This window comes from Salvelinus namaycush, chromosome 7 (genome assembly GCF_016432855.1).
Source record: "Salvelinus namaycush isolate Seneca chromosome 7, SaNama_1.0, whole genome shotgun sequence".
Classification (NCBI taxonomy): Eukaryota; Metazoa; Chordata; class Actinopteri; order Salmoniformes; family Salmonidae; genus Salvelinus; species Salvelinus namaycush.
The window spans coordinates 41025445-41045909 of record NC_052313.1 but is presented as its reverse complement, the minus strand read 5'-3'; the positions used below and the strand labels follow the sequence as shown (position 1 = coordinate 41045909).

The 20465-nt window shown below is 45.5% G+C and overlaps 1 protein-coding gene across 4 annotated transcripts in view; it reads left to right on the top strand.

The window, feature by feature from the left end:
* The window catches only part of LOC120051243 (activin receptor type-2A-like), a 50923-nt gene that overhangs the window by 18608 nt on the left and 11850 nt on the right, over nt 1-20465 (top strand). For 3 of the 4 annotated variants that reach the window (XM_038998000.1, XM_038998003.1, XM_038998002.1), the window contains 3 exons: nt 14018-14225; nt 15171-15292; nt 16361-16515. In XM_038998000.1, coding sequence (XP_038853928.1) covers nt 14018-14225; nt 15171-15292; nt 16361-16515 — 485 coding nt within the window. The remainder of the gene's footprint in view (nt 1-14017; nt 14226-15170; nt 15293-16360; nt 16516-20465) is intronic. The other variant, XM_038998001.1, reaches the window with a different exon arrangement.

Genomic DNA, 20465 nt, shown 5'->3' with positions numbered 1-20465 from the left:
AACATAATTCTTGAATAACGTTCCAACCGGAGAATTACATTGACTTCAGATATGCGATGGAACAGAGCTCCCTCATTTGAACGCGCATGGTCAGGTCATGGCAGACCTGACTAATTCCCCTCTCATTCCCCTCGCAAACTCATCCATATCTCGCTGTGAATTCAATAGGATCTTGGTTGAAAATCGACCAGCCTCAGAATTCCCACTTCCTGTTTGGATTTTTTTCTCAGGTTTTTGCCTGCCATATGAGTTCAGTTATACTCACAGACATCATTCAAACAGTTTTAGAAACTACAGAGTTTTCTATCCAATACAAATAATAATATGCATATATTAGCAACTGGGACTGAGGAGCAGGCAGTTTACTATGGGCACCTCTGTGCACCTTTCATCCAAGCTACTCAATACTGCCCCTGCAGCCATAAGAAGTTAATCAGCTTCTTGGTATGCCACACCTGTCAGGTGGATAGATTGTCTTGGCAAAGGAGAAATGCTCACTAACATGTAAACAAATTTGTGCTCAAGATTTGAGAGAAATAAGCTTTTAGTACGTATGAAACATTTCTGTGATCTTTTATTTCAGCTCATGAAACATGGGACCAACACTTTACATGTTGCGTTTTATATTTTTGTGCCGTATAGAATCGTCTTGAAAGGGAAAGATGCACTTCCCTTATTCTGTCAATTGGTGGAGTTACCCACTTACACAAAGGTATGATGTCGATGGTAAGACGTGCATAATTAGGCTAAGGTTACCGTTAGTAAACCATGGGTTTCACTTTCAGCACAATGCAATTTTCTCAGTGCTCAGGACTCTGGAGGCCTAAAGTAAAAAGGGCCTAGTCCTAAGTGTAATTAATGTGTCCTGCAGATGTTGCCTTATGCTTCACAGGACTGCAGTAGTCTAGACAGACTGGCTGCTCAGCGTACGGCCTTGCTTAGATCCAGGCTGATTAACACTGGTTCTACATTTATCATGTTCTTGTTTCAAGTCTCTCAAGACTCTCTTTCCCCTTGCTCTTTTTGCTCCCGATAAGATTTTTCATGCCTTGCTGTCATCAGGTTTTTTCTTCTCCCTCTCACTGACTCGCTTCCCAAAGCACAAAGGGAAGTCTGTTTTAGGGAGACGGGTTATATGTATCTGCTGCTTGTTGAACAAACGGGTTCATTTGCTTCCAGTAGGCTAATGCACACTAAATGGTTAGACGGGGACCAATTACTAATAATCATGGCCTGTTTTAAAGACCTATTTGAAAATGTAGGCTTTTCCTGTAGAACATGAGCATGAGGTATTTTCGAGCCCTGTGGATGAAAGAAGCGCCATAGAGTACAATAGTGTAGTAAGAGATACTGGGGAAGACCTTTTTTTTATCAATTAGGCCTGAAATGGTCCTCTCGGCTAAATAGTCCTAGCTATAGGTGGTTGTGAGCAGTCATTTGCTTTTACGTGGTTGAATTGCTCTGAAGATAAGCATTGAATTTAAGCTTTCCCCATTCCCTTCTGGTCATAAATTATGCTTACCACAATTTTCCTCAAGATAATTCCAGACAATTTAGCTAGCTGGGGTCAGTGCACTTACCCCTACACCCAACACTGCTGAGGATAATTAGCCGTTTAAAATTGTATTTCCTTCCTGTAGAATAAACTGTAAGAATGTGCACTATGCACAGAGCTGGCTGTATGTAGCCTATTAGGCTGGCGCGGGGCCCTGGAATATGGGTGCCTGTACAGTAGACTAGTTCATTGGGTGCCCTGAATGCTGTAGCCTTGGCCGTAAGCAGTTTAATTGAAGTGGAGACTGATAGGCTGTCAGACATTCCAGCAAGGATTAAGGGGATTGGATGCTGTTGCTGAGTTTGGTGGTTTTACTGGCCTGTATGGAAAGACTGCAGGCTTTGTGACCGGGTCTGGCTAGCAACTAACCGGTTCAGTGTGCTTTGTTTTGAAGTCAGTATCAACTTATTATGAATAGAGAAATGATTTATATTGAATAACCAATAAGGATACATAAGCCATTTCCAAGTATTGTTAGTTGCTTCTTAACAGTCACTAGAGATGCTGCTCGACATTTGGCTGTAAGTGGCTGATTCCAAGGGTCCAGCATCCCTCACCCTGTCACAGTAAAGTGATTACACCAGGCAGGCAGAGTGGAGAGCAATGTTCCTCCTGATGGGCTACAGTGGCACTTCTACTGTATATTATATAACTGTAACCCAATCCCAGGAAACCAGCCGCATAGGGGCCGTGTGTGTGTGTGTGTGTGTGTGTGTGTGTGTGTGTGTGTGTGTGTGTGTGTGTGTGTGTGTGTGTGTGTGTGTGTGTGTGTGTGTGTGTGTGTGTGTGTGTGTGTGTGTGTGTGTGTGTGTGGCAGCAGCAGGGTGCACAACCACATGATTCCGCCTGCAGTGAGTCTCCTGTCTCTCTACTCATTGCATAATGCAAGCTGGCTGATAGTTAGCAGCAACCCTACACTGCAGCAGTTGCAGCTGTATAGCTAGCCACTCCTGTCCCTCAGCCACATCACCGAGAGAGAAACGAGGCCCAGTGTTTTTCCATAGCTCCTCCTATGTCGTTGATCATGGCAGAACACGGGCATGTTATTCAGTGGGTGCAATGTCCAGGATATAGTAGCTATATCTGTAGTCTCGGTCGCCAGACTCAGGGTCACCCACAGCGGTTGTGGTGAGAGACGAGTAGATCTGTAATGCATAGAACAGAACCAAAGGTTTTTCTTAATCAGGTAACGCTGCATCTTCATACTCAAGTTGGTTGTAATTGTGCAATACAGTTATTGGGTTGAAGGAGTCAACTGAGTGTAACTGAGTAGTAACAAGTGGTTCTAGAAGTTGAACACTCCCCGGTGACAGTAGAGCTGTTAGCTGTTTAAGGGACCCCTCTCTCACCCCATATATTTTCCTGCCAGTTGTTGGTATTGTAATATGATGCCCCGGTACTCTCGACATAGCCAAGAAGAGAATGAAAAACAATTTCTTCAGGCGTCTGCTACTCTGCTTCTTGATGCTGCTTTATTTATCTGACCTGGACCCTAAAATGCCTGACGTAAAGGTTTTTTCTAACGTCACGTGAAAGCATCAGGGTCCTGGAAAAATAAACATTAGGCTATATGTCATTGCAATTAGTGCTGACTCCGTAGGATCTCAGCTTTGCAGAAGTAAGCAGTGTTTCACCATGCAGCTCTAATGGGGCCTGGTCAAAAGTAGTGCGCTATATAGGGAAAAGGGTGCCAATTGCGACGCTTCCTACGTATCAGCTACGAGCCTCGGCAGCTGCTGTGCCTCCAGTCAGACAAACAGCTGGCTGTAATTGCCCCAATTTTTCAGTTTGACAGACTGAAACAAGTCACTCTTCCAGCTAGAAAGTTGTAGTAGGTGTAGTAAAAGCTGCTCCTGGTCCCAACTGCAGAGAACCCAGGTTGTATTCAGTAGGAACAAAACGGTAGAACACAATCCAAAGGAACTGGGTGAAATACTATATACTGAACCTGTTCATTCTTAGCCCATGTCCACTACTCTCATCACAAAGCCAGTTCTTAAGTCTCGCGAGACCTCTGCACTCTTGCCTTTGGCTAGCTCCAGTGCTGTTGGAGGTAAAAGCATTACCGTTTAACTTCTTGCCATTCCCCTATACTAGCAGCAGTGCTTGAGGTGTCAATACAGACCTGTGTTCGATCCCGGGCTGTGTTGCAGCCGGCCGCGACCGGGAGACCCATGAGGCGGCGCACAATTGGCCCAGCGTCGTCCGGGTTAGGGGAGGATTTGGCCGGCCGGATGTCCTTGTCCCATCGCGCTCATTGACTCCTTGTGGCAGACCGGGAGCATGCACGCTGACTTCGGTCACCAGTTGTAAGGTGTTTCCTCTGACACATTGGTGCGGCTGGCTTCCGGGTTAAGCGAGCATTGTGTCAAGAAGCAGTGTGGCTTGTCAGGGTCGTGTTTCGGAGGACGCATGGCTCTCGATGTTCGCCTCTCCCGAGTCCGTACGGGAGTTGCAGCGATAGGACAAGACTGTAACTACCACTTGGATATCACAAAATTGGGGAGAAAAAGGGGTTGAAAGTACATTATAAACAAAACAAAAAAATATGTTCTTCACTCCAGTTTATCCTGGAGTGACCCCTGAAATCAGTCCATTGTAAAGGCTGGTGTAATGTTGTACTCGGGGAGCAACTGAATTAATAACTCACTCTGGAGATTTCTCAAATGAATTCCTTTTCACTCCATCTTGGCACTGGGCATCATCACGAGAACAGGGATTGTTTTTTTAAGGGTAAAGATGCACCCAGCTTGAAGCAATTCTGTGGAATTTATTTGCGTTCTGTATGCCTATCTCTCACAAAATCAACAAGCGAATCGTCAATCATTATTCATTAGGATATTTGCTGTGTGTCTGTGTCGATTTTAATATTCTTGTAATTTATTTAATCAACAGCATGAGAAATTCCACCCTCTGTCTGCTATGACTATGCCAAGTCTTTAATGAATAGTTTGGTTTACACACACACGGCAGTGCAGGAGGTCCCCCATGCAGGGCCGGTTCCAGACGTAAGAGACATAAGTGACATTTCTGGAGGGTTAAGGAACTCAGTCTGGGTCTCAACTTACTGTTGAGAGTTAGAATAGTAGAATACACAAGGTGCAATTTTGAAATGTGGTTGTGTATCAGCAGTTTTTCTCTTATGTCAGTCACTCAATTAGCCATGTCAGCTACCAATTTTAGATTGGTAGTTAGTCTAGGCAGCTATACAAACTTGTTTTAATCATGGCGGAATACCGACTGGACACCTGCCCAGGGGCCCTGACCTTACAGGGGGGCCACATTGATAGCCACTGGACTGAGCGGAGCCCTTAAATGCTCCGGTCATCACCTTTTGGTTTCTGGACAGGCAACAAGTCAGGCAGGCAGGGAGTCAGGGAGCCTTTGGTGAGGCTGCCAAGTCCAGACTCGCTCCCTGTACTGCAGTCCACCAGCCTGTCAGTCAGTGTAATGTACATGAAGGCAATGGCCCTGTCTGTCTAAACCACAACATTTGATTGCATTTAGGTTGAGTGGGGAATGGGAGGTTGTCTGGTGGACAATGTTCACTTTGCATTTGCTTGTACTGAAAGTAGCCAATTAATGTTCCCTTAAACTTAGTGGATGCTTATACTGTGGGCATGTTTCAGTACATATAAGGACAAATATGTTCTCCAAGCTAGAAATGGAGGGCACACAGGGCAGAGTGATAGTTAAGCTACACTGAGCAGGGGGCAAATCAGAGTAAGTATTGCTGTGAGCAGCACTGCTCTCTCTCCATGTATAGTAGTAGTACGACTAGGGATGCACGATATATCATTGAACATATCGGAATCGGCCGATATTAGCTAAAAATGCCAACAGCATCGGCCCGATGTCTAGTTTAATGCCAATGTGCAAAACTGATGTCAAAGCTGACGTGCATACCTATATAACGTAGGTACATGACGTAATGACGCCACGTAAAATGTAGCGCTACATGTGCAACACAGCATTCCTAACCTAGCCCTCAATGTCTGCTGTGTGGATCGAGCAGTCAACAAGTCGAGCAGTCATTTGAAAGAGTAAGAACATTTCAGCGAGACAACTCAAAGGCGGCGAAATCCATTCACTCCAATATAATGAAATTCATTGCCTTTGACATTCAATTGTTCTCTGTCGTGGGTGATGTTGGCTTTCGCCGACTGGTCGAGTACATTGCGTCACTGCTATTAGCTTTACGACTGACATTTGGGCCAGCGATGTCAACCCCATGAGCATGAGTCTGACAGCACAGTGGGTCGTTGAGGATTTCCTACTGAGGAAAGTCGTAGTGCATGCTCATGAATGTGCTGGTTGTCATACCTCTGCTGCCATTTCAATGGCATTTGAGAACATGTTTGAAACATGATCACACTAGCTAGCTCCATTCAAACAACTGACTCGATAAATAAGCTTGTGTGCTGCAGGCGCAGTTGACGTGATACCCTCTGTCGTGGCATTGAAACGCCTGCTCAACAAAGCGATTCGGTGGCATTCTCTCTTTACTGTGTCGCCACCATGCTCGATGCTATGTACAATGACCGCTACTTCGACCCAGACAAGAAACAGGGTTTACGTGAAATGTTACATACACAGCTGGACATGATGGAAATGGACACAGTGACAGTGCGCACCGAGGAAGTGAGGCCACAGACACAGCGCTGAAACTTTACTGCTTGACATGTAAACTCAGCAACAAACAAAAGTCCTCTCACTGTCAACCTCGTTTATTTTCAGCAAACTTAACATGTGTAAATATTTGTATGAACATAACAAGATTCAACAACAGAGAGAAACTGAACAAAAGTATGTCAGTGGTGTGGCCACCAGCTGCATTATGTACTGCAGTGCATCTCCTCATGTACTGCACCAGATTTGCCAGTTCTTGCTGTGAGATGTTACCCGACTCTTCCGCCAAGCCACCTGCACCTGTTCCCGGACCTTTCTGGGGGAAATGGCCCTAGCCCTCACCCTCCGATCCAACAGGTCTCAGACGTGCTCAATGGGATTGAGATCCGGGCTCTTCGCTGGTCATGGCAGAACACTGACATTCCTGTCTTGCAGAAAATCACACACAGAACGAGCAGTATGGCTGGTGGCATTGTCATGTTGGAGGGTCATGTCATGTTGAGCCTGCAGGAAGGGTACCACATGAGGGAGGAGGATGTCTTCCCTGTAATGCACAGTGTTAAGATTGCATGCAATGACAGCAAGCTCAGTCCGGTGATGCTGTGACACACCACCCCAGACCATGACGGACCCTCCACCTCCAAATCAATCCCGCTCCAGAGTACAGACCTCGGTGTAACGCTCATTCCTTCAACGATTAACACCAATCCGATCATCACCTCTGGTGAGACAAACCGCGACTCGTCAGTGAAGAGCACTTTTTCCCAGACCTGTCTGGTCCAGCGACGGTGGGTTTGTGCCCATAGGCGACGTTGTTGCCGGTGATGTCTGGTGAGGACCTGCCTTACAACAGGCCTACAAGCCCTCAGTCCAGCCTCTCAGCCTATTACGGACAGTCTGAGCACTGATGGAGAGATTGTGCCTTCCTGGTGTAACTCGGGCAGTTGTTGCCATCCTGTACCTGTCCCGCAGGTGTGATGTTCGGATGTACCTATCCTGTGCAGGTGTTGTTACACGTGGTCAGCCACTGCGAGGACGATCAGCTGTCCGTCCTGTCTCCCTGTAGCGCTTTCTTAGGCCTCACAGTACGGACATTGCAATTTATTGGCCACATCTGCAATCCTCATGCCTCCTTGCAGCATGCCTAAGGCACGTTCACACAGATGAGCAGGGACCCTGGGCATCTTTCTTTTGGTGTTTTTCAGAGGCAGTAGAAAGGCCTCTTTGGTGTCCTAAGTTTTCATAACTGTGACCTTTATTGCCTACCGTCTGTAAGCTGTTAGTGTCTTAACGAACGTGCCACAGGTGCATGTTCATTAATTGTTTATGGTTCATTGAACAAGCATGGGAAACAACCCTTTACAATGAAGATCTGTGAAGTTGTTTGGATTTTTACGAATTATCTTTGAAAGACCGGGTCCTGAAAAAGGGACGTTTCTTTTTTTGCTGAGTTTTTGCTGAAATCCTGGTTGAGAATGAAACGACTGAACAAATGAACAACAAAACAGCACAGCAAGTAAGTGAAAGAAATGGGTTTTGATTATGTTTTACTGGTAATGGGGGCATATGACCAAAAAATGTGTGTGTATGTGTAACCTTTTATTTAACTCGGCAAGTCAGTTAAGAACATTCTTATTTACAATGACGGCCTACCCCGGCCAAACCCGGACGACGCTGTGCCAATTGTGCGCCGCCCTATGGGACTCCCAATCACGGCCGGATGTGATACAGCCTGGATTCGAACCAGGGACTGTAGTGACCCCTCTTGCACTGAGATGCAGTGCCTGAGACCGTTGCATCCATGTGTGTGTTAACTATTTAACTGTACTAGAATGCTTAAAAGGCCACTAAAATTGTAAATATCGGTTATCAGTATTGTTTTTTTGGCAAGGAAAAATATCGGTGTCGGCCAAAAATGTCAAATCGGTGCATGACTAAGTACCACCATGTCTTCTGTAGCACAAAGACCTCTGTATATTGACATTTCCTCCGACATTGGGTTATCGTAACACTACAACTGCAGTTCCTTCTAACAAGGGATCATGAGTTGACAGACGTTTGCGGGTTAGCTCATTGTAAACCTGTGGTGAGGGATGTTTTTGTTAAGTCTGAATGCCTGGCTCTTGAGTGTTGATTTGGCTAACCACAAAAAACAGCTCCGATCATGATGGGGCTTGAAACCATATGGTTCCTCCAGACTAGTTTCGCAAAGTGTTGTGACTATTTTGTTACATGCTTTGTGGATTACATTAATTCTGGCGGATTACTTTTGTTAAACAGAAGGATGAACTACTTTCATTGAAAACATGTCACACGTATCTGTTCTGTTTAACAGAGGCTTGTGGTTAGGAATGGTTTGGTTTTAAACAGTGAGCCTGGACTGAAGTCATTTTTAGTTCTTCTTCTGAACCTCAATATCTTGATATTAGATTTATAAGCTTTTTGGTTTGTTTTCAGACTGTTTGTTTAATTGCGCCTGTTTAATCTGTTGAATATTGCAGTATGACGCTACAAACATCCACCCATTTATTTAATCTAGAGTTTAACCTGAATCCCACAAATCACTACAACATATGACTCATTCTGAAAAGATTTAAGATGTTTCCGAGAAGTTTCTCACTCTCACTTATATAATATCTCTCTGCAAACAAATAAATCATTGTTAGAACAACATCAAAAGTGTTGAAAAATTAAGAGTTGTTCTGTACCATAAAACTAATCTGTGTCCCAAATGGCACCCTATTCCCTACATAGTGCACTACCTTTGAACAGAGGCACTGGTCAAAAATAGTGCCCTATGTAGGGAATAGGGTGCCATTTGGGACACAGATCTGTTGTGTGGGAGGGAATGTGTTCTTCAGGCATATCTGCCATTTTGTGTGGGCTATGCTATGCACTCACCCTGATTGGTATCTGAAGGAGCAGTAACTAGCGATCGAGTCAGGAGATTGATTGAGCATTTCTTTTGGAAGTTTTTTGCTTCCATTCTGTTCAATAGTCTAGTGTTAAACTTAGCCTATGGGACGCAGGAACATTGTGTGCAATATTGCTTCGTTTGTACTGTAGAGCTACATTGGCTAATTTATGTAAAGGGGAATTTCCATCTAAAAGGACCCATGAGCACCGACGTGAAGTTCATAGGAGCATGACAAATTGGGTGTCAAATGAAAGCTAGTCTATATTTGAGAAGTTGAGGTATTTGTGGATTTTTCAATTCTAAAAATGTGGAGTAAGAAAAGGCTTTGATGAGGGCCTCCCGGGTGGCGCAGATGCAGTGCCCCAGAGTCTCTGGGTTCGCGCCCAGGCTCTGTCGCAGCCGGCCGCGACCGGGAGGTCCGTGGGGCGACGCACAATTGGCATAGCGTCGTCCGGGTTAGGGAGGGTTTGGCCGGTAGGGATATCCTTGTCTCATCGCGCTCCAGCGACTCCTGTGGCGGGCCGGGCGCAGTGCGCGCTAACCAAGGGGGCCAGGTGCGGCTGGCTTCCGGGTTGGAGGCGCGCTGTGTTAAGAAGCAGTGCGGCTTGGTTGGGTTGTGCTTCGGAGGACGCATGGCTTTCGACCTTCGTCTCTCCCGAGCCCGTACGGGAGTTGTAGCGATGAGACAAGATAGTAATTACTAGCGATTGGATACCACGAAAATGGGATACAATTAAAATAAAATTAAAATAAAAAAGGCTTTGATTTCTGGTCAAACGGATGGAATAGGAGTCATAGACGACAGCAGTGGTGTAAAGTCCTTAAGTTAAAATACTTTTAAGTACTACTTTACTATTTATATTTTTGACAACTTTTACTACATTCCTAAAGAAAATTATGTACTTTTTACTCCATACATTTTCCCTGACACCCAAAAGTACCTGTTACATTTTGAACGCTTAGCAGAACAGGGAAGTTGTCTAAATCACACACTTATCAAGAGAACATCCCTGGTCATCTCTACTGTCTCTGATCTAGCGGACTCACTAAATACAAGCTTTGTTTGTAAATTATGTCTGACTGTTGGAGTGTAACCTTGGCTATCCGTAAATTAACAAATTGGGAAAAAAATTGAAAATGGTGCCGTCTGGTTTGCTTTATGTAAAGAATTTGATTTTTTTTTCGATACTTAAGTATATTTAAAACCAAATACTTTTAGACTTTTACGCAAGTAGGATTTTACTGGGTGACTTTTACTTGAGTCTTTTTCTATTAAGGTATCTTAACTTTTACTCAAGTATGACAATTGGGTACTTTTTCCACCAATGGAAGACATCTACCAGAAAAGAGTAGGCTATTAGAAATACATCAAAACACAATCATGTTGAAGTAAAGACCCCTGCCAACTAATATCAAAAGAAATTATTTGCCTCCTATAAGTTTAAAAAAACATTGCATTGCCAATTCCGTTACTAAAACCCACATCTTTTAACTTCTTATGGCTGCAGCCCGGCGTTAATTATTAGGTTGTGATTTAAAACTGGTAATTTTGTTACCAAATCAGTAGCAGAATTCATAGAAATCATAGTAGCCACAAACCACAGTTTGGTCTCTTGCTACTGTTCTCCCTTCCACTGGCATACTGTTATGTTCAGCTCATAACAGTTTTTTTTCTGTTGTCTGGTGGTCAAAGCAAGACTGTGAAAACCGTCTGGACAATCTCCCTCTGCCTCTCTCTCTGTCTCTCGTATTTCCGTTACCGGATGTAAATCCACTTACTACCTACCGTAGTTCAATAACCAAAATAAATTGCTGTCATGTCATAGCTGACACCATTTTCTTTCTGCAGACATTTTTCAGTCTTAATTCGGAGCAGATATTTAAGAGTTTTTGGAAAACCTGCATTAACAGAGGGATATTTTACCGTAATTCTCTTAGCAATGTTTGCATCATTCTTAATAGTAATTAGTTTTTGTGACAATTTGTGGAAATTTTAAAATGTAGACATTGTGCATGGAGTTATAGTTTGTTAAACTTTGAAATCAATGGTTTTTGTTTGGCGTACATTTTAATTGAAAACTGAGTCGAAGCGTAATTCCGTTACCATGGAATTGCCCAAAGGCTTCCATAAAACAGCATATTCTTGAATACAGGAAGAGAACCACCTGCATCTGATTCTCAGCATTGCCTTTTGCTCCTGTAAGGAGAGAGAGAGAGAGCGTTTGGCCTCCCACCCACACACAGCAGCCCTGGCAGGCTGTGACTGAGGCAGTGACGTGGTGCTGTTGAGCCCAGGTCTGCCAAGCCGAGCCAGGGTTTGAGATACCAGGGGATAAAAACGGCCCTACAACAGCCTACAGCCTGGGCACAGAGCAGCACAGCCCACTGCCGGAGCTGTTCTTAGCTCCTGAGTGAGAGAACCAACCAGAGCAAGCTGAGGTGGCAGGAGGACCAGGGCCGGATCAGTTTCAGGCTGGGCCAACCCAAGCCAAGGGAGAGAGGACTGGGAGTTTGGTTCCCGAACATGGGTCTTCTCAGGGTTGTGAGGTGGGAATTAGAGGATTCCCACTGGAAGAATGGTAGCTTAGAACAGTAGGACAGAGCATTGAGAGCAGTACTCCTTCTCTTACCCGCTGGAACAATTATGTTTCACCTGTTTAATAGGTGGAAACAGGTCTGTTTGTATGGGATCATCTTTTTTTGACCACTTATAAATCGAATTAACAAATCCCCCATGCATCAGGGGGGAAGCTCATTCCTTAATGATTATTGCTGGACTTTGGCCCTCCCTGTGTGTGCAGTTCTCTGTGTGAGGCAAGTGCAATGCACAGCAAAGGTGGGGATTGGATTTATATAGCGCCTTTCTACCAACTGAGGTACCCAAAGCGCTTTACATAGTAAGGGGGAAACTCACCTTATCCACCACCATTTTGGTAGAGAGTGCCCTCAGCCTGGATGCTGTTTACGTTGTAGTTTAAAACGACCTACCGCTGCAGTCCGACTCTGGCCAAAAGCACTTGACTTCTGTAGCCCTTTTCTTTCAGCCTGACTGATTGTTAGTGCCCTGCTGAAAAATACATGACGTAGCTAAAGTTGGACCCATACCTCAGTTACATGGAAGCTGCTGTACACATCAATAGCCTAGCTGTTCTATTTGAAAATGCACGTGTTGTTTTCCTGTGTGTGCACTGCATCTGTCTGTGTCTTTTTAAGGACACATAGGCTGTAAACAGAATGCCACATTTAGCCTCCGTCAGTTAATCAATCAGTCCGATAGTAAAAGCAGACCTATTTGACATCCATACACTACTGTCCAGTGAACTGAACAAATGATATGAATGAACACTAGTTGAGGCAATTGCTGCCCTGTTATGAGCTCTGTTAGCCTATGTTGTACAGTGCATTCAGACCCATTGTCTTTTACCACATTTTGTTATGTTACAGCCTTATTCTAACATTTATAAAACATATTTAAACATCAATCTACACACAATACAGCATAATTACAAAGCAAAAAAACTGTTTTTTAGAATTTAAAAAAACTGAAATATCACCTTTTACATAAATATTCAGACCCTTTACTCAGTACTTTGTTGAAGCACCTTTGGCAGTGATTACAGCCTTGAATCTTCTTGGGTATGACCCTACAAGCTTGGCACACCTGTATTTGGGGAGTTTCTCCCATTCTCTGTCAGGTTGGATAGGGAGCGTCGCTGCACAGCTATTTTCAGGTCTCGCCAGAGATGTTAAATCGGGTTCAAGTCCGAGCTCTGGCTGAGCCATTCAAGGACATTCAGAAACTTGTCCCGAAGCCACTCCTGCGTTGTCTTGGCTGTGTGCTTAGGGTCGTTGCCCTGTTGGAAGGTAAACCTTCGCCCCAGTCTGAGGTCCTGAGCACTCTGGAGCAGGTTTTCATCTGTACATTGCTCCGTTCATCTTTCCCTCGATCCTGACTAGTCTCCCAGTCCCTGCCGCTGAAAAACATCCCCACAACATGATGCTGCCACCACCATGCTTCATCGTAGGTATGGTGCCTAGTTTCCTCCAGATGTGATGCTTGGCATTCAGGCCAAAGAGTTCAACCTTAGTTTCATCAGACCAGAGAATCTTGTTTCTCATGGTCTGAGAGTCCTTTAGGTACCTTTTGGCAAACTCCAAGCGGGCGGTCATGTGCCTTTTACTGAGGAGTGGCTTCCGTCTGGCCACTCTACCTTAAAGGACCTGATTGTTGGGGTGCTGCAGAGATGGTTGTCCTTCTGGAAGGTTCTCTCATCTCCAGAGCTCTGTCAGAGTGACCATCGGGTTCTTGGTCACCTCCCTGACAAAGTCCCTTCACCCCCGATTGCTCAGTTTGGCCGGGCGGCCAGCTCTAGGAAGAGTCTTGGTGGTTCCAAACTTGGAGACCTTCAATGCTGCAGAAATGTTTTGCTACCCTTCCCCAGATCTGTGCCTCGCACGCAATCCTGTCTCGGAGCTCTACAGACAATTCCTTCGACCTCATGGCTAGTTTTTTTCTCTGACATGCACTGTCAACTGTGGGACCTTATATAGACAGGTGTGTGCTTTTCCAAATCATGCCCAATCAATTGAATTTACCACAGGTGGACTCCAATCAAACATCTCAAGGATGATCAATGGAAACAGGATACACCTGAGCTCAATTTCAAGACTCATAGCAAAAAGTCTAAATTGTTATTTAAATTAGTTTTTTTGTGTTTAAAAAAAAATTGCTATGTCATTATGGGGTGTTGTATGTAGATTGATGAGGAACATTTTTATTTAATCAATTTTAGAATACGGCTCTAACGTAACAAGATTAAAAAGTGAAGGGGTCTGAATACTTTTCAAATGCACTGTATGTAGAGTACAGGCTGAATGACCTGTTCTGCTTGTGTGTCTCTTGCTCTGTCCTGTAGGTGCAATCCTGGGTCGCTCGGAGACACAGGAGTGCGTATACTACAACTCTAGCTGGGAGAAGGAGCGAACCAACCGCAGTGGCATCGAGCCTTGCTATGGAGACAAGGACAAGAGGCTCCACTGCTTCGCCACCTGGAAAAACACCTCGGGAACCATCGAGATCGTCAAGCAGGGCTGCTGGCTGGACGATGTCAACTGCTATGACAGGTTAGGTAGTGTCTTATTCTGAGGCAAGATTGTAGACTCAGGGCTTAGTGGTTCTCTGTAGCTCAGTTAGTAGAGCATGGCGCCAAGATAGTGGGTTTGATTCCCGGGACCTCCGATACATGAAAATGTATGCACGGAAACAGTCACTTTGGATAAGTGTTTGCTAAATGGCATATATTCTTATTAAACTTAGGGCTAGTGTTTAAGTTTAAGGGTTGGTGGTCTGAAGCACTGTACTTCAGTCCTTTCTTCCAGATAGTGACTAACACTAGTGACTAACTATCTAATTGTGACTAACACAATTAGTTTAGGTCATACTGTCCTTTGTATGACGGTTGACTTAGTACATCTTTTAAAGGCGCTGCATGGTGAATCCGACATCTGCATTGGCCGTGCAGAATGTACGGTGATATGGCCTCTGCAGACGTCAGGGCATTCATACTTATTGCGCTTCGCGGAGCAGCGCAGAGCTGTTGTGAAGGAAGTTGTCAAGGAAGTGAGTTTTGTGTTTATGCAGGACCTCCCGCCCTCACCTACCGTCAACCAATCATGTCAATGCGGCGCTACACGGAGCCCTCCGTATTGATACGAAATTTGAGAGGCGCATGGCGATGCGGTACGGAGCTCAATTTGGCCTCTGCCTGCCTCCGGAGGCTCCGCAATTGCATCACACCCCTCCATACGGCGTCTCCGACCACATACTACATTTTCGGATCAAGCATAAATTGGCTTTTAGTATAGTGCATAAAGCTCTGCTGTCTTTCATTTCTCATTTCTACTACAGCACTTGTCAGAGTGGTTGTCTCTCTTCCTGTAAAGATGTAGTTCTTCCTCCCCAGAGAGAGAAAGAGGTGGATCGGTTCAGTGGAGGGCTGCCAGCACTCAGCTCTCTACCTTTGTGACAGAGGTGTTCTCTTCTTCTGTCTTTCTCTCTCTCTGCCGCAGTAGTGAATGTGTGGAGACGAAAGAGAGTCCGGACGTCTTCTTCTGCTGCTGCGAAGGCAACATGTGTAACGAGAAGTTCCTCTACAGCCCCGACACGCAGGCTGTCCAAAGTAAGTCATCATGTAAGTTCACACACAGGACGCTGATGTAATGTCACATCCTCCTCTGTCAGTTCTCCAGCCAAACACACAATCAGTCAGTAAGAATAACCCAAGAGGCACTGGGGCATATTCCCCAACAAACACTAGAGACACAAGGTCTTCTACTTTACCAGGGCCCGTAGGTCTACTGCTTTAATTTGAAACTCTGTGTCCAGGCTGGCCACTGTCCTCCTCTCTATGGCGGCCAGTAGGGACCTGTCTGAGTCTAGGCCCAGTCAGAGTGTAGCAACTAGTGTCGTCCGTCGGGGCCACCAAGCCCAGCCCCAGACAACCTCAGTGTCACAGGAAGGAAAACCGCAGCAATAATGCAATCCAGCCGTGTCTGTGATGGCAGAGAGCTGTGATGGCAGAGAGCTGTGATGGCAGAGAGCTGTGATGGCAGAGAGCTGTGATGGCAGAGAGCTGTGATGGCAGAGAGCTGTGATGGCAGAGAGCTGTGATGGCAGAGAGCTGTGATGGCAGAGAGCTGTGATGGCAGAGAGCTGTGATGGCAGAGAGCTGTGATGGCAGAGAGCTGTGATGGCAGAGAGCTGTGATGGCAGAGAACTGTGATGGCAGAGAACTGTGGCTGATCACATCAAATACTACATCTTTGTGATATGACAAGTGGGCGCACTGCACAGTAAGGCTTAGCTATTTGATTTTTGGGTCACTTGGTTGTTTCGGTGGTTATTTTTGGCTGCTGGCTTAAGTTCTCATGAAATGCATTTCACTATTAATCTCACTATTTAGAGGATTTTGTTGAAGCGACCCAGATGTGTTGAGCTGTGTTGGAACTATTTTTAGAGTGTTGCACTACTAGTCTTCTGATACCATTGTGTATGGCGTGATGAAAATATGAGAGGAACAAAGCCCATTTGCAAACGTGTATTCTCTCTCCCTCTCCATCTCCCTGCCTCCTCCTCACCAACCCCCTTCCCTCTCTTTCCACCATCCTCCCCATTCTCGCACCTTTATGTACCCCTTACCTCTCATTTTCTTCCCCCTCCTCCCCATTACCGCCCTCTCCCCCCGGTCCCCCGTCCACAGCGACCTCCAACCCGTTTACCCAGAAGCCTCAGCTGTTCAACACCCTGCTGTACTCTCTGGTGCCCATTATGGGCATCGCCGCCATCGTCCTCTTCTCCTTCTGGATGTACCGTCATCACAAGCTGGCATACCCGCCCGTCCTGGTGCCAACACAGGTAAGAGTGTGAGAGTGTGTGCGTGCGATGTCCAGAATAAACGGAAGACGTACTCCTCACTGCTTGGTATTTTAATCTTGATATAGGAGTGACTCACTAACATTTCCAAGGAAAACGGATGCAAAACAATGGATGGCAGGAGAGAACATTGAACCTGCTGATCTGAAGTGAACACACGTGATTAGCTGGAGAGTGACAGGAAGCCTAGCCCCGACTCGGACCGCGTGCGGCCGTGTGTGTGTGTGTGTGCGTGCAGTGTATGTGGGCACAGCCTGCCACTAATACTGTGAAATGTGTATCTGCTCAGCACTCAAGCCATTACTATGGCCCCACACACAGGCACACGACGGACACACACAAAGCTGTTTGTTCACCCTGGTTAGGCTCACAGGATAGGGCTCTGTGCTCATAGGTCGGACAAGGGTGGCTCACTCAAGCCTGCTCCTGTACAGCTCTTTGTAAACTGCCGTTCAATAAATACAAATGTCACCAGAACACTGCCACTGCCTTTCCTCCGCCTGTTGCCCTTTGCAGTGTGTTTGAGAGGGAGCCCACGATGCCGTGAAGTGTTTGGTTACTGTGCTTGGTTACTGCGTCATATACGGAACAGTGTGTCCTGACCCCACTCCTCCACCCCAGGGCCAGGCAGGCTCCCTGTGTTTGTCATCTATTTCTGGGGTGAGCTGGAACTATTCCTCCCTAACCCAGCACTACGTGGCCACGATGCCATGGAGGAGAGAGCACCCAGGGTGCGGTTTAGGCCTGAAAGGGAAAGTGAGGGGTAAAGCACAAACAAATAAATAATGCAGTCAGCCCCCCCCTCCCCTCTCTCCCTCCCTCCTTTCCTCCCCTGGAGGCTGGCTCTAACCCTGGGCCCTTAAAGCATCCATGTTTAATCTATAACGCATCTCCTTTGAACAGAAGTGCTGATTGCCTTGCCTTGTGAGCAGCTGATCTGACACCGGACTAAACTCGCCCACTTCGACTCTTAATCTCTGCGTCATGTCTGATTTGTTACAACGAGCGCCCCTCCGTTTCATTTGCCCTACTTGGGTTTGTTTCAAGCTTTGCTGTAGCCAGACGAGCAGTCGTGACACACAGGTGAGGTGAGCCTGGAGAATGTACATTAAGAGCATCCGTGTATTTGTTATGAATACAACAATGGACTGCAGGAAATGCTAGGACACCGTTAGCCAGTGTCCTAGAGGTTGCCAGAGTCTGTCAGTAATACATGCATACACAGGCCCAGGGCTAGTTCTGGCAGGGACGTCATTTAGGACTGTCCTGCTTGGGCACAGCAGCCACTCTCCTAACTACCTGTCTTACTGTATGGAACATGAGCTGAGGCCTCTCCATTATTAATGAGCCTTTTTAAAGGTAAACACTTACTGTGCTTTGTTAGAGTGAGAGTGAGCGAGAAGGGATTGGCAACCTTTCAAGGGTCACCACAATCACAATCGCGTCCATATCTGAATTTGAGCCAGTACGCTACAGCAGGAAAATAATCCTGCAGGAACAGGAAATTTGAATTTTTATGTGGATTATAATTAATGGACATTTTTGTAGGGGTTGATACACGTTTCATTAGGGAGAAACAAGTCTGACATTTCAAAGTGGAAATTACAAACTTTTAAAACCTTACAGGAAAGTTCTCCTGCAACAGGGTGATCAAATTAAGATCCTACACCTGTATGAAAACAGTTGAGTATAAAAAAAGGCTCAGGCAGAAAAGGAGATGGCTGCTCTATTAGTATTCTATACTTTTAACTAGCCTGCACTGAGTGTACAAAACATTAAGAATACATTCCTAATATTGAGTTGCACCTCCTCCCTTTTGCCCTCAGAACAGCCTCAATTCGTCAGGGCATGGACTCTACAAGGTGTCGAAAGCGTTCCACAGGGATGCTGGCCCATGTTGACTCCAATGCTTCCCACAGTTGTCAAGTTGGCTGGATGTCCTTTGGGTGGTGGACCATTCTTGATACACACAGGAAACTGTTAACCGTGAAAGACCCAGCAGTGTTGCAGTTGACACATCGGTGCACCTGGCACCTACTACCAAACCCTGTTCAAAGCTTAAAAATCCTTCTTTAACCTGTCTCCTCCCCTTCATCTACACTGATTTGAAGTGGATTTAACATGTGACATCAATAAGAGGTCATAGCTTTCACCTGGACTCACCTGGTCAGTCTATGTCATGGAAAGATGTTTCGTATATTCACTTTCCCGCACAAACACATGGGCATCAGATGCTGCGGCGCCAGGCGATACTGTCCACATATTTGTTATCGGGGCTCTATTTTTCATACGGCCATGAGAGATCAGGGGAAGCTGGAATTGATTCAGTAGCTGACTACACACACAGGCCCACATCTTTCACACGCCAGACCCAGGAGGAGTGAGCGGGGCGAGAGAGAAGAAAAGGGAGGAGGCCCACAGCTTTCACATCACAGGCCCAGGAGTAAAGCTGGAGAGCGAGGGGAGAAACGGGGAGAGATCTCTCTCTTACCAGAGTCATCTATCATCTGGGATGTGACTGCTGCTCCTTTATCTACCTCCATTTCACCCTCACTGAAAACAATCATTTCTTTTTGCCTCTTTTCTATCCTGTAACAAGCACGCCTTTCATATAATGATAGAGGTAAGATACGTTTAATTAAACTCCAACCCTTTTCAATTTCAGTGGGTTTTGGTTGGGAGGGAGCTTGATAACTGGGCCCGTTTTAATTTCTGACTGCTTCCCGATTTTGTTTTATTTCTTTGGGATGGGTTTGTTTTATATGTGAGTCATCGTTGCTTTTATGGATCTTTTTAATCATATTTTTGCATGGACGTCATGCATTTTTTCATCCTTTGTAATGCAAAATACAGTGGAATCAACCAATGACCAAACAAAGTGCATGCATGAGTCAATGTACAAAATGCATTCTATGAGCATGGATGTCCACTTTGGATGATAATATTTTGCATTTTTTTGTCTGTTGCAATGCAACCAAGGGTAGCTAACTAAGATGTCGTGTGCCAACATGTAAATGAAAGAGGGGTTGGAATCCATTGAATACGGAAAGGTTGCCTCTGAAATTAGGCCTTTTTCTCTATATACTGCAGTACTTTTGCCCAGGGCCCATAGGATTCTGGTCAAAAGTAGTGCACTATGTAGGGAATAGTGTCATTTGGAACGTGGACCATTCTTGTGCTAATACATGGATGAAAGAGGCATTGGACCAATTTAAATACAAGTATGGCCTTTGATGTGGCGCTGGTCAACATTTTAGCCAACGTTTCGCAACAAAGGACTACTGTTAACCCCCCAGCAGCATGTGATGCTTTCAATGTCATAAGTCAATTGCTGTAATTGAAGTAGCTGAGATGTGTGATTGTTTGAAGGCCTCATACATCAGGGTGGGTGGGTTTTGTGCAGATTATGTCAGATCTTTTTTTTTATTTCCTATGGTACAGTGTGGTGTGCTGACAAAGTGTAATGCACGCCATTCAGCCGCCCAACCACCTTGTGAACGGAGCCTGGGTCAGGTGACACTGTGACTGACTGGTCACTGTACACAGCCCAGATCATAACAATTCTAGAGAAAAAGATGCTGCTCCTGCTTTTGTAGTGCTTTACTTGAACTGTTTGCCACTTGAACTGTTTGCCACTGGTCTAGGGATGCATCCCAATTGGCACCCTATTCCCTAAATAGTGCACTATTTTTGACCAGAGCTCTCGTGGGCCCCAGTTAAAAGTAGTGCGTATATAGGGAATAGGGTGCCATTTGAGACTCATCCTAGGTCTTTAGACAGTCAGTGGATCTGATCAAATTGCCCTCACCTCCTTAGCAGGGTTACCTAGGGTTACCTCTTCCAAATTGTCCTGTAGTACAGCTGGTATCTATTGTGAATGCTCCTTAGCCTCCTTGGCTGTGTCATGGTTCCTGAGGACTTAGGATTTTAGA